Genomic DNA, 14786 nt, shown 5'->3' with positions numbered 1-14786 from the left:
TGGTTGCGTCATAATATTCTACATATTAGCAAATCCTTCAAATATCATCAAATATCTCTCTTCTCCAACAAAAATCAATAAATAGGAGCTTGATGGGATCTCCTGTCGCATGGGTCTGATTTATCTAGGATAAATTTTTATGACGCTTAATTGGTAACTTACCATAATAATTGTCACATTAGTTATGGAGAAACATCCAACGTACAAAAGTTAGGGGTAACTATCCATAGCCTTTTCTGTCCAAATCAAGGTAAAATTTCCATGTAACTAAAGTTTGTGTGCAATGAAACAATTATAAACAGCAAGCTCACATGTAATTTGATGAATTTTGATATTCATTGGAAATTCGAAATGAAAGATGAATACATAGACGTCGATGGAAATACACAAACAAATTTGTTTTATTATGGCAAGGACCTGAACTATGCTAAAATTTCATCCTAATGCCATACAGGAAATTTTGATGACAGTTGGGGAAGAAAAAACTTCCATGGAAAAGTAAAACAAAGTTCTTTATTAAAGAAATACAGAAAATAGGAAAGATATTGCTTCCTTTACGCTTGAAAATACATAATTGAAAATTACTTAGGCACAAACATGAGGATTGGCAATCAGGTAATCTGCACAAGACTTGTAAAGTCCCATAGCGTGTTCCTTTCCTGCTTCAATATCATCTTCTTTAAGTACAATATTTCCCTTGGTATGATACTCACTGGTGATCTTGATGACACATCCTCCATCCTTTGAGTCCTCGAATTCCATCTCGTAACATATTTTTTCAAGCTGGTCACCAAGTGCATCTCCCTCAACCAAAGTGGACTTGACCATGTAGTTTTCTATGTCTAGAAAGTCGAGCCTGTTCTTCATGTACTTGAAGTAAGCCCCTATAATACAACAAAGATGCTAATGAGATTACATAAAACCAACTAAAATTGGGACGTTTTATCTTGTCTAGTGTCATATAGTAGTATGTAAAAAATGTTTAGTTTTAAGCTTATGTTCCTTTTAATTTATTTTATTTTATTTATTTATTTATTTATTTTGGTTTCTATTTGTAACAACTACAAAATTATGACTTTGGTATATTGGATACCATTTTGACACAATAGTACTGCATATAAACAAAATCAGAAATGATCTCCTACTCATTGTGGGTATGAGTTATCTTACTCACCGCTAATGTGGGCCTACAATTTTTGACAATTCAAAGTGCACAATTTTTGACAATTCAACTTTGAATTTCAAAAATTATATGTTCGACTGCTGACATGTGGCGTTGCCACGTCATAGTGGCATATTTTATTCTACCCACCATGAGTAGAAAATCATTTCTATATACAAAATATTATATTCTCATTCTTTTTTCATGATTTTAATATTTGGACTAACCATTTGAGAAATTTGTCTGTTTGACACTTCCAACACCACCATCTCCTTCAATTGTCTCAATGCTCTTGATGGATGGGGAAACTTTCGGCAAAACGTCGTGGTTATCAGTTATCAAAGCGTTGAACATCCTCTTGGGGGAAGCATTAGTTTTGAGTTCATGGACAAACTTGAAGACACCCATGTTTAGCTCAAATCGTATAACTTATGAAGACTCAATGAAAAGTTAAGTGAATTACAATAGAGAAGAAGTGTAGAGCTGTGCAGAAAACAGAAGCTTTATATGGTATATATAGGGTTGGTTTTGAGGATAACATCATTTGATTGAGATTTAAATATAATACCACAGCCGGCCTAGATGATGTGAATATATGAGAACTTAGCCATGTCTTGATTTTCTTTAGAGCCCAATCCATCATGAAGCTGTTGCATTTCAATTGGTTTTCTTTTCTGTTTTAATAAATGCTCAGCGGTCGAGGAGTTTGAGTTTATTTTCTACTTGCATTTTTATTAAGTCAAGGTACTGTGGGGAGATGAGATTTTACATTCAGAATTTGTTCGTAAAATAAGTGACTCAAATTTTTGTAGATATAAAGGGGACCAGTTTCAATAATATTAAGCTCTTATTAGGTGGGATTAAAATCTTCATTTTTATTTAAATTAATGTCAATATTAATTTTAACAGCATATTTTATCAGATATATAGCTTTTGAACTACATATTTCTTCAACTTTTATTAAAATCTACTAAAAATATGATTTTTATTTGCCTCGAGGGGCTAAGATTAATTTTACATTCAAGCGCCTTGAACGATCAACTGACGTTGGAGTACGATTAAAGAACATTCTTATCTTTTATCACTGGTCCTCTGAAATTAATGTTAAGCTCATATATAGGAACACTTATTTTTTAGGACGCAAACAAGTTTAGTCAACACATGATTCATCTCGCTCGAGAGATTGCTCCAAGATTTTTGCTAAATTTATAAATTAAATAGTTAATTAGTATATTTCAAATAACAATTTCTTTAAATTCAAAACCAGTTGTTGAATTGATCTAAATTGATAAAAGTATACGTTGCGTAACATTAATATATAATGTTTAATATTCGGAGTTTTTATTCTGCTAAAAATAATGAAGGGAAACCTTTATGATATTATAATCTTTTTATTCGTAGTTTTTTATTCTGTTAATAATATTATTACAAAAGCAATAGATTAATATTAAGATATTATATTTATATCTTTTATGTATTGTTCAATAAATTTAAATCCAAAAAGTGTTGGGAAATACATAAATTATTAGTATCCTAACATCCATTTTAGGAATAGATTTTTTTTTTCAATAATTTGTCAAAGAAATAAAATTCTAAATTAGATACAATAAGAATGAATACGTGCATAAAATGTTTCGTATGAAGAAGTTTATATGATTGACAGCATTTAGAATCAAGAATGCGAGCATTGCGGATGAAGATTGATGCAATAATTAATACTTTTAGCAATTTTAGAATTTAAGATCAAACCTCGGTTTAGCAAATTTATAAATAGGCTTGCTTAACGTCCAGACAGGCACCCAATAGGGGGACATCACATAAAAATATTTGTTAATTTGTGGAACCTAATTATTATCGAGTTATATTATTGCCACTTTGCAAATATGGTTGCGGATTGAATGGCAGTCCTTTTAATTAAGATATGTTTAGACATTTGTATTTTTATAAAATTCTATGAAGGAATAGGAATCTTTGTAAAATTCAATTTTAATCTAATTTATCTTATAAACAGGGAGCAGTCCTTAAATTTTATGTATTGTAATCAAATAGAAAGAAAGAGAGGTTAGAGAAAATAGGATTGATATTTTCTCTTATAAACATTTTTTTCATAATAGTGAATTATTGCAACAACTAGGGAGAACTAGGGATGTCAATTGGGCCGAGCATGCTCGTGGCTCGCCAGCTCGGCTCGTGGAAAAGAGGCTCGTGGGCGGTTTTGGCTCGTGATTGATGTCAATTGGGTCGAGCCTGCTCGCGGCTCGCCGGCTCGGCTCGTGGAAAAAAGGCTTGTGGGCGGCTTGGGCTCGTGAAATCACGAGCCGAGCAGACCTCGTCGGAAGGCGAGCAGAGCGGCTCGCCATTCAGATGAACCGGGCTCGTGGCTCATCAAAAGCGACGAGCCAGTGACCAAAACGGTCACAAAAGTGATTGTTTTGGTCACTTTTCAGTGACCGTTCTGGTCACTGAATTTTTGATCACTTATTCAGTGACCGTTTGGTCAATGAATTTTAATTTCCCCCCTGCCCCCTACCTTTTACTATAAATACCCCCTTCCCCTAAATATTTTTTTCATATCAATTGCTATTCCAAGATTACAACCATCTCAACTCTCTTTTATTATATCAATTATCGAGTTTTTACTCTCTTGTGTTGCAAAAAATACAATATCAATTCAATTTTTACAGTTTATTAGTTACAATTTCAATTTATCCAATTCTCAATTCTCACAATCTCACTACATTTATATTCATCTAGTCAAGATTTCATCATAAATAATTACAGAAATGGATCAGCGTTCATTTGTTGAGAGCTTGTTCGATACAGGATGTGAGTCACTGCCACATCATGGAGAATCGCTTAGGATGCTGCAAAGTCAATTTTCAAATGAATTTGCCGATCTAAATAATATACCGATACCTGAAGATGTTCACATTCACGGTCAGGGAAGCCACACTCCAATTGATTTGGATGATATTAAAGTTCTCGAAACTGAACATGAAGATGAAGATCAGCAATAAAATATCCCAAATGTAAGGGGAAAGCGAAAGGCCAAAAAACAAGTAAAATGTTCGGATAACTTTAAGTTGATTTCAACGGGAAAAGTCGTTGATGGCCTTGCAGAATCTAAAGCAGTATGTAAATACTGTCAACAAAGATTGACATGGTAAAAAGGAATTGGTACCACTCATCTCAACAGCCACTACAAATCATGTGCAGCCAGACATGGACTTCTTCCAGCTAGTCAAACACAATTACAATTTGGCAGTCCAGCGCGCCGGTTCTACAACTTCACCCCTATCCATGTGGGTGTATTCGGAGGACGATACTCGAACCGGAATGGTGAAATTTGTTGCCGCCCCTGAGTTGCCTCTGGCTATTGCAGACAACCAACACTTCGTCTCATTTGTGAAAGAATATCTACAATCGAGGTATATTGGGGTAAGTCGAAACACTCTTCGTGCCGATACAATAAATTATTTCAATAATTCAAAACAACAATTAATTATGGATTTGCAACAATATGGGGTGTTATACCCTTAATTTCTGATATATGGGAAGGGGTTAATAAAAGAGCATATATAGCTGCAACCGCACACTATATAGACCCACTTTGGTGCATGCATAAGAAAATTATTGCTTTTAGAATTATTAAATTTTCTCACAATGCTAATAATATATATAATGTTATTATCAATATTGTTAGAGAATATCATTGTGAGACTAAAATTCGATTTTTTATTTTTGATAATGCTAGAGTTAATAAGGTAGTCGTCTATAAATTGTGTAGGACACTTCAGCCTGATTTTGATGGGTATTTGTTTCATATTCGTTGTGTGTGTCATATCTTGAATTTAATTGTGCAAGATGGTTTAAAACATATAAAGGATAAACTTCAAAAGATTAGGAATACATTAGTATATATTACGATCTCTCTTAGTAGAAAACAAGTATTTGAAGATTTTTGTACCGAACTAGGGGTGACGACTGCTAAAATATTTGTTAGCGACGTAGGTCATAGATGGAACTCTACATACTTGCTCATAGATGGAACTCTACATACTTACTATTAAAATCATGTGAAGGTTTTGAAAATTTAGTAACGGACTTTTACAACAATAGACATGTTAGAAGTGATGACGATGGTATGTTAAATGAATCCGATTGGATTTTAGCTTTGAAAGTTAAACGATTTTTGACATCTTCTTATGAGACCACAAAGATTTTATCCGGCGTTTATTATCCCACAAGCTGTATGGTGCTTGGACGTCTTTATATAATTGCAAGAACATTTCATAAATATAAAAATGATCCTGCTTTTAGTGAAATTTTAATTGCTATGAAATTAAAGTTTAGAAAACATTGGGAAGAACTGCCTGTGTTATTTTCTTTAGCATGCGCAATGGACCCCTCGATATAATATTTCGGAAACTAAATATGTAATTGATCAAATCAATAAGTTTTAATACTTGATACACCTATCACCTATAAGAATTTAGAGCAAATATTATGTGGAATATATAATTTATATGCAGAAAGAATGGATGCGAATGTTAGTCAGGTACCCTCTGCTGCACCTACTCCTTCTATTGAAACTGAAGAAGATGCTGCGAAAATAATGAATTTATTTCAGGGCATTAATATATTTAGATATGATACAACTGCAATGTGTTCATCTAGTGCCATGTAGTCTACATCTGCATCTCATCAAACATCGGTCGAAACTCAAAATATGATACCTGCCGAATTAATTGATTATTTCAATCATAATATGCCAACAGACAAAATAATTAAAAAAATTTCAAAAGACGTAATTGAATTTTGGTAAAAGTATGAAAGACGTTGGCCAATTGTTTCTGCAATTGCGAAAGATCTATTGACACCTCCAGTTAGCACTGTTGTTTCGGAGTCTACTTTTAGTGCAGGTAAAAGGGTTTTAATCGATGTCAGGAGCCGATTGAAAGAAGATATTTTGGAAGCGTTAATATGTGTGAAGGATTGGCAGGACGCTCATTTTCGACTACAAGATAAATACGTTGAAATTACATGTCGTCAAGTAAATGATATTTGATTTAATTATATTAATCAAAAATTTTTTATTTTTTAATCGTTAAATTTAATTTTCTTTAAAAAATTGTACACGTTACAACAAATTGTTCGTGTACAATTTTTAACTCCGCCTACTTAAAATTGATGTAGTCGGTCCCAAGCCTGAATAAAGGAGAAGGGTTCACATTTTATTAACTTTAAAAAGAAATCAAAATAATATATTTTTTGTAAATGTATTTCAAAAAATAATTCGTTTTCATTATATAAATATTTTATAGTTTATAAAAAGTATTACAAATTACAATATGATATAAATAAAAATAAATAAAAACTTGTCTTCGTTAAATTATTTGTATTTTTTAACACTTTTTATTATTTAACACTTTTTATTTTTAAAACTATATTCTTTATTTAAAAAAAAAAGGCGAGCCCACGAGTCGAAGCTCGGTTCGACCCACGAGCTCGCCCAATTTCAACAAGCTGAGCCCAAGCTCGGCTCATTGAAAACTCGCCACGAGCATGAGCCGAGTTCGTGGCATTAAAGGCCGGCTCGGCCCATTGCCAACCCTAGGGAGAACACACTCTCACGTTGAGGTAACATTTATAAATCTTGCAAGTTTTTTATTGCTTTATTTTTTCTTTAAATTGATTGCTCTTGGTGAGATATAATTAGAGTTTATAATTCTCAACATTATTAACGTGGACAGAAATCATAATGATGTCCTTTTATTATTATTATTATTATTATTATTATTATTTATTGATAGCATTGTAAAATTTATTTTTACTTAATGTTATCAAATATTTTTCTAATCCATGGAGTAAAAATAATTAATTTAATTAATTACGGTTAAAAAATGAAATTTTAGCTATAAATATATGGAGAAACTAAAAGCAGAATATCAGAAACTACCATTTTATTATTTCTCAAAATTTTCAGATGGTACAAATTATTTTATAACAATTTTTTTCTTAAGTTCATTGAACATCTAATTGTATATTTAGAATGTGATTGATGCGACCGAAAATCGTACATATAGATTTTCGAGCTTGACAACTAAGAATGAGCATGAACGAGATCTTTCAGTATTTGGAATGAAGGCGTCAAGATGTGTCTTTGTCGACCCTTCAATACTTAAGTTAGAAAAAGGATTTATGTGTGATAAATATTGTATTCAGAAAGTGTATTGTATCCGTGTTTCAGGCCTCAGATTTGGCTTTCTTCATACTTGGTTCGAGTTTTCAATTATCCATTTTCTCCTCTTTCAAGAAGAATATAACCAACACAATTTATCCACTAGTCCCAGTGATGCCAGCAGAGAACTTACTTAAAGATCTAGCAATACACGAAATGTCACTTATAATGACAAAAATGCTAATTATAAAAAGTCATTGCTTAGTTGTTTCGTAAAAAGTTGGCATGGTGAGATTTTTCAAGACTAAAGTTTTTATTGTTAAAAGTGAAATTTCTTTTAATATGAAGATGGTCCAATGAAAGAATTTAGAATATGAGATATATTTCAAATTAATAGCATCTACATTGACTCGAATAATACCCAAAATGAATGGCTTGTGAAACTGACTTGAACTTTTGGGTTTTGTCAATTATGAGGTTAACAATTTTTTTCCTTATCTACAAAGAATTCGGAATTTAAAAAATAAAAAATAAAAAATTGTTGGACTTTGTCAATTATGACTTTACCAATTTTTTTCTCCATCTTCAAAGATTAGTGATATGTCCCATATAATCAAAAAATCTCAAATAATTATTGGACTTTGTCAATATTGAGTTTATCAATTTTTTACTGTTGTCAAAGCATTGGGAAGGTGACCCAGATCTACATTGAAACAGGACTAGAAATTAAAAAATCTTAAGGTTATATTAAATTCCTTTCTCTGGTGCCCTCTGCTTGATCATCCCCGAATAAATCATTATAAGATTAGTGGGTTGGGAGTAATATTAGGGTGTGTTTGATTACATTTATTTTCTATGGAAAATATTAGTTTTTCACCCAAATTCCTATTTAAAGTATTTGATTGCTATTTTTTTCCATGGAAAACATTTTCCAACTTTTGAAAATATGCCTAATTTTCCTTGTTTTTAAGGAAAACATTTTTTTTGGGTAGAGATGGTTTTTATTTTCTACAAAAGATGGAAAATATTTTCTTTTTTAGGTGATATTTTCCATGTCAATCAAACACACTCTTAGTGTTCAAATTCTACAGTTATATGTTACGAGAGAAAAGCATTCTCCTCACCTTAATCGTGTTTTTGGTATAAGTTCTCTATGATCATCATGAAAAGACAAAATTGATGTGGTATTTGTATTTCATACTTCTTTGACCTTTCTATAAAAGTATATTAGTGTTCAAATTCTACAATCATTTATTATGAGAAAAAAGCATTCTCCTCGACTTAATCGTGTTTTTGTTATAAGTTCTCTCTGATCGGCATGAAAAGACAAAACTGATCTGGTATTTGTATTTCATACTTCTTTGACCTTTCTATAGAAGTATATTTTATAACTTCATATCAGTTTTTAACCGTTTGTACTACTTGATTCTTTCTTTCGTACTTTCAAAACTTCCTTAGACATTCTGAATATATAATAAATTGAAGTATCACATCGAGGAAAAATCATTTTTTCGACGATTTTAATAATCCGACAATTCAATTATTTCAATAATACCTTACTTTTCGTTTTTCGATATGTAATAAAATACTATAAAATTAATATTCACATTAATTTAGATTCAATGAATTTTAGTTTGATGAATCTAGAGTTATTATAGATGAATTTATTTATATTCATGTATCTAAAAATTTTAATGGGCGTTTAAATTTTTGTATTAACCATTAATTTTTATGTATCAAATGTAATATAAAAATATTGCTTATTTATAGTATTTCATCATTACAAAAAAAATTGAATAATAGAAATTGAGTTTTTAGAGTACAATTTTCTTCTCTTTAGTTTCTATGTTGAATTTTATTTTCTTTAATTCGTCTGAGACTTGTCAAATTCTTAAACAAATTGGTATCAAATATTATTTTTACATTACTTAAAAAGCATTTTAGAATAATTTGCAATGCACGTTCAACTTTGATTAGTTGTTACAAAATGACTTTGAGTCCAAATAAAGCTAAGGATTTATAAGATATGGGTGAACAATATGGAAAAGATGAATAGAACGTGTTGGTGGAGTGCCTGATGACGTGGCCATCAAATTTTCATGACTGCACTTGATGATCTTAGCCTCCTTTCAGCAATCAATTATGAATGGTTTACTTATTCTTTTAAAATTCAATATTAATTTCAACCATACAATCATAACTATTACTTATTTATCATTCGCACGTATGTTTTATCAATTTATCGGAGCAGTACTTAATTTTATTCCTTATCCATATACCTACCACTGCTATACATGTTGGTATTGCAATGTCTCAATTCAACAATGTAAAAAATAAGGATGCTCTCCTTTCTCCCCTACACGTAATATTTACACTAGCAAACAATCACGAAACAGTTCTGTGTTGATGCATCCTAATTTTTGTGTCGTGATAGTAAACCTTAGTGGAAAATAAATAAATAAATGAATGAATATTCAAACTAGTTAAGACGATGGAAACATAAATCTCTTTCCAACTTGAAATTTTGATCGAATTAGTCAAACATAAAAATCAATAAATAATACAGTGCATCCAATATTTAATAAAACAAATATTTAACTAGAATATATTGTATCAAAACCTTCATACTAATATTATAGAATTGGATTCAACTCTTCTCAACCACGGATGCATATGAAAAACGATGTTTATCGTATTCAAAAATTTATAGTATTTTCAATAAGTATCACTTAAATTGTATAAGACATATGTACAAGTGATATTTTCGCTTGTTTTTGTTAGTAGTGTTGAGTCTATTCAAATACCAAACCTGAATATAATTTCTTTTCTAGAAAAGAAGTCAAGTTTCCATGGATAAGAAATTCAAAAAATGCATACTAAATAATTATTAGTCTATATCTGATAAAAGTGGTAATAGGAAAAGACTCAACTTATTTATCCTTTGAACAGTATTATAATAATCCAAATAATTGAACATACAGAAATTTAATAAAATGGATTGCGTTGAATACTGAAATTTAGAATTGGAATGGCATGATTCTTTCCTGAAAACATCTATAAATTCGTTCTTCAGCTTCTGTTTTCTACATAACTCTTAAGTTTATCACTTGAAGTTCAGTTAACTAAACCAGGGGCGGATCCAGAGTTTTTGTATTGTGTGGTTGGAAATTTATATATATATATATAATATTAATAACAATAGGTTAATACATAGTTTGATACTTTGAAAATGTTGTATAATTACATTATTATCAATATTATTAAATGACTTTTGTTACTTGTATAGTTTGTTTATCATTTCGTCGACAAATGCTGAGCTGATAGCAAGTAAATCAAATTGAAAATAAATGAATTGAAATAAAATCCAAATTTAATTTAAGAATTAAATGAAATTCAAATTTAAAGCAAATGTAATTCGAAAGTAATTCAAATTACATTTAATCCGTAATGATTCTCAAGTTTTTGACGTCATATTTCATGTAAAATTTTCTAATAAAATGATGTAAATTATATTGAGAAACATATCTTGCAAAAAATAATAGAAGCTAATGAAATAATTGAATTTTTTTTTAAAGACAAGATGAGTTAGACATTTCTTTTTGAGACATGAATTTGATGTATAATTAATATTTTCGATATCCGTTTGGACTATTCGATATGACTAAGATGTAATTAGGCAATTTGTAGATTCAAATAGCATACGATTGCCGACAAATTTTGAAAGTTAGCATATTATCGAAATTTTCGAAATACTAGTTTAAAATAGCGTATTTTGACGCGTCGTAATTTTTGCTATGGTTGGCCATTCTCGCACACCATTAATGAGGGAAAAACTAGGCCATGAGCAGTTCCAAATGGTATTAAAAGTGTAATCTTTCGACTTCATTTGACATCCAAAATGAGTGTGTCAAAGAAGAGCGTAAATAGATCAAAATAACTATTTTTTTGAGGGAAAAAAGGAAAAGGTTAAAATTTTGTGGGTTCAAATGACCATATAGGTCCGCCCGTGAACTAAACATCCTTAATTTTTTCACTCATTCAAGAAAAAACATGGTCGTCGTCGAAGTTCCTCAAGGGATCAAAGTTGGTGTTTCTCCTGCTACGATTTTCAAGGCTATGATGATTGAATCTTTCCCATTTACCCAAAAATAATGCCCACTTTCATCAAAGAGCTATGATCTTCTCCAAGGACATGGTGGTGCCAAAAACATTGTTAGACTACTTTCCATGATGGTTAGGCTCCTTTTGGCTCACTCGGATATCTTCAATTTCATTGATTTTGATCCTATTTTTTTTCTTCAGAATAACACTACGCCAAAAACAATCTTTTGCAACTGTCAAAAAACGTTGCCAAAAGTCTTTTGTGACGTTTGGGCGTATGTTGTGGCTTCGACGTTGCCGTAAAGTAGAAGAATACGACAACGTTTAAAGACCGTTGTAAAAAATTTTTTTGAAATGTTCATTACACGTTATCGTTAAAATTTTAGCAATGTTCACTGCATGTTGCCATTGATGCTTTCGAAATTTTCAATACCTGTTGTCATTGATGTATTAGCAACGTTTATTGCCCATTGACGTTGATGTTTTAGCAACTTACATTGCCGTTGACATTGATGTTTTGGCAACCATCGTTGCTCGTTGCCATTTCCTACCATTTATATACATATATTGCTATATTTATATATCTAATGTTATATAAAAATCATATTATTATATTTTTAAAATATTTACAAAGCAATAGTAGCACCAGTGTCAATTTAACTTGTTGACTAATTAACGATGAACACCACCAGCTCCCATAAGTAGCACCAGTGTCAATTTAACATTAGGGACCCTTGGAATCAAGTCTTCGTCATTATACATGCCCCACCCACTTGTTGACTAACATGTTAATATCTTCCTAACCCATTTTTTCTTCTTCAACAGTATACCTCTGTGGCTTGGAGCTTGCAGCACAATGATGGACCATCTTCTTACCTTCAAGCTTCAAGATCTCGGGATGACGCCATAGCATTGCCAAATAACTCTGACTCTTCGAGCAGCTTAAGGTACCAGACTCTTCGAGGGTTGAGCTCCTCCAATTGCTTACTCTGTCTACTGGATTCTTTAATCTTATCAATCCTTTTAAAGACATTGTTGATTAAAACAAAGAAAATGTCAAGTCTAAACTCAAATCATCGAAGACATCCAACATATAAAGCCTATCTAAACTCTTGTTAATATCTTCCTAACCCATTTTTTCTTCTTCAACAGTATACCTCTGTGGCTTGGAGCTTGCAGCACAATGATGGACCATCTTCTTACCTTCAAGCTTCAAGATCTCGGGATGACGCCATAGCATTGCCAAATAACTCTGACTCTTCGAGCAGCTTAAGGTACCAGACTCTTCGAGGGTTGAGCTCCTCCAATTGCTTACTCTGTCTACTGGATTCTTTAATCTTATCAATCCTTTTAAAGACATTGTTGATTAAAACAAAGAAAATGTCAAGTCTAAACTCAAATCATCGAAGACATCCAACATATAAAGCCTATCTAAACTCTTGTTGAAGCCATCTATATGTACAGTAATCTCTAATAAATGTATTTAAAGCAGAAGTGGCCAAGATTCATTTGCCTCACTTAACCCCAACCTTTAGCTCAAATTAGAAGACCTTCATCTCAGAGATCAATATACATGTCAAAGTCATCTATATAAAAATCGAATTTTATCTAAACCAAACAGGGGATGACCTCTAACTCTTCTTTCAACTCCCCCACTCTAGCTAAGTATCATTTGATATGTAAAAAAAACAATATCACTTTTGTACAACCCCCTTCAACTACTATTTTTCTTCACTACTCTTTCTGGCCTTTTTGTTTTTCATTTGAGGGAAGAGACTCAAAGATATGATTGCAATGTACAGTCTTCTGCATCCAGTGGTCTTTAATAAGCTTGGAGATTATTGTTATACAAATGCTCTTTTCTTTCTCTCTTTCTTTTCTCCTAACCTTCAAGTCCACACTCTATATTTAGAGTGTGGACTTGAAGGTTAGAAGAAAAGAAAGAGAGAAAGAAAATAGAGTGTGGACTTGAAGGTTAGGAGAAAAGAAAGAGAGAAAGAAAAGAGCATATGTATAACAATAGTCCCCGAAATTCATGTATGGATATTTATATAGTGCATGGATTTGAAGGTTAGGAGAAAAGAAAGAGAGAAAGAAAAGAGCATATGTATGACAATAGTCCCCGAAGTGACTATTGTTATACCTTTCCCAACAAGACCCGAACTCATGCCATGTGGCAGGCGGAACCACGAAGGCGACCGTGTGGAATATTCTTGTAGCCGAACCACTATGGACGAGTTTCTCAAGACCGAACCCATATTATGTCTGACCTCATAACAGCCGAACCCTTAAAGCTGAACCATCACATAGGAGCTTCTAAAAGAGATTGATTGACAGAAGATCCTCTAAATTAAATCTAGTGATGTGACTAATTTGACTACTCCCTAACGCCGCCACAGCCAACCTATTTGCTTGAATCTACAGCCGCAAGCAATGGTTTTTAAAAGGCAAGTTGGTATTACCATTTAATTCTTATGATTGATTGATTCCCATGATGAGAGGTTACGCCTACATGGATGAGGCCACATGTCTTCTCATCTGACGGTCCTTACTTAATATCCCATTCTAAAAAAGCTCATACTTACTGTCATTGAGAGTTAATACAAGTTTAGACTCTGATTCTTTATAACTTTGCTCTACATTTACTATCTTCCCTGAAACTGAGCCCCCTTTATTTTATATTGAGGCTCACGTTATGAGCTCTCCCACACTTAATACCCCTCTTTCCACACTAACTTGACGGTCGGAGTACACGCAGTCGACTTCACCCCATCGGAAAAGGCCACATATGTCTAACAGTTTATCCAAGTATGCAAGTTTGCGGCTTATTTAGACGTGAGAGGTTTCGGGATCTGTTGGTCATCTGAAAATACATTTTTTGAGGTCAACAATTATCATTACAAAATTTAAAAGATTCAAATCCTAAAGTTGGGTGCTGACTTCCGTCACCTTTGACCAAAGAAATAGATCAATTATGACCTTTCAAAAAAAAGGCAAAGACTGCAGACCTTGATTATATTTCTTGTACATATGCATCTAGTTATCGGGTAGCTCAAAAACCATCTACTACTTATTTAGGATTGCCTTCGTGACTTTGACTTATTTCCAATAAAAATATTTTAGAAAAAATGTCATAAAAGTATATTAAAGCGTGTGTTTGGTCCCCATTTTAATGATTTTTTTTAGTCCATCTCATTTTTTCCACAGTATTACACTAGTAACATTTTACAAATCACTCAGTTTTTTGTCCAGGAAGAATAGTGCCACGAGTTGTGATGACTGCTTTGCCCTCAATTAAAAGAATAAAAGTCCATAAAAAAGGCAGAAAGGGTAAGAATAAAA

The 14786-nt window shown here is 32.1% G+C and overlaps 1 protein-coding gene across 1 annotated transcript; it reads right to left on the bottom strand.

Moving 5' to 3' along the window:
- Positions 1-585: 585 nt before the first annotated feature.
- Positions 586-1581, bottom strand: LOC111388403 (major allergen Pru ar 1-like). Its single transcript, XM_023013093.1, has 2 exons — positions 1390-1581; positions 586-884 (listed from the first exon to the last, which is right to left on the bottom strand). Exons 1-2 carry the CDS (start codon positions 1568-1570, stop codon positions 586-588), a joined length of 480 nt encoding a protein of 159 aa, XP_022868861.1. The 5' UTR covers positions 1571-1581.
- Positions 1582-14786: the final 13205 nt, after the last annotated feature.

The sequence above is a fragment of the Olea europaea genome, unplaced genomic scaffold (assembly GCF_002742605.1).
Source record: "Olea europaea var. sylvestris unplaced genomic scaffold, O_europaea_v1 scaffold490, whole genome shotgun sequence".
NCBI lineage: Eukaryota > Viridiplantae > Streptophyta > Magnoliopsida > Lamiales > Oleaceae > Olea > Olea europaea.
Note: the sequence above shows the minus strand (reverse complement) of the source record. Positions and strands in the feature narration are given on the sequence as shown.

Excerpts from the sequence above, each read along its gene's own strand:
- LOC111388403 (XM_023013093.1), bottom strand. The coding sequence starts at position 1,570 with ATGGGTGTCTTCAAGTTTGTCCATGAACTCAAAACTAATGCTTCCCCC. Across the intron at positions 885-1,389 it reads ACAGACAAATTTCTCAAATG|GGGCTTACTTCAAGTACATG; the intron begins GTTAGTCCAAAT and ends GTTGTATTATAG.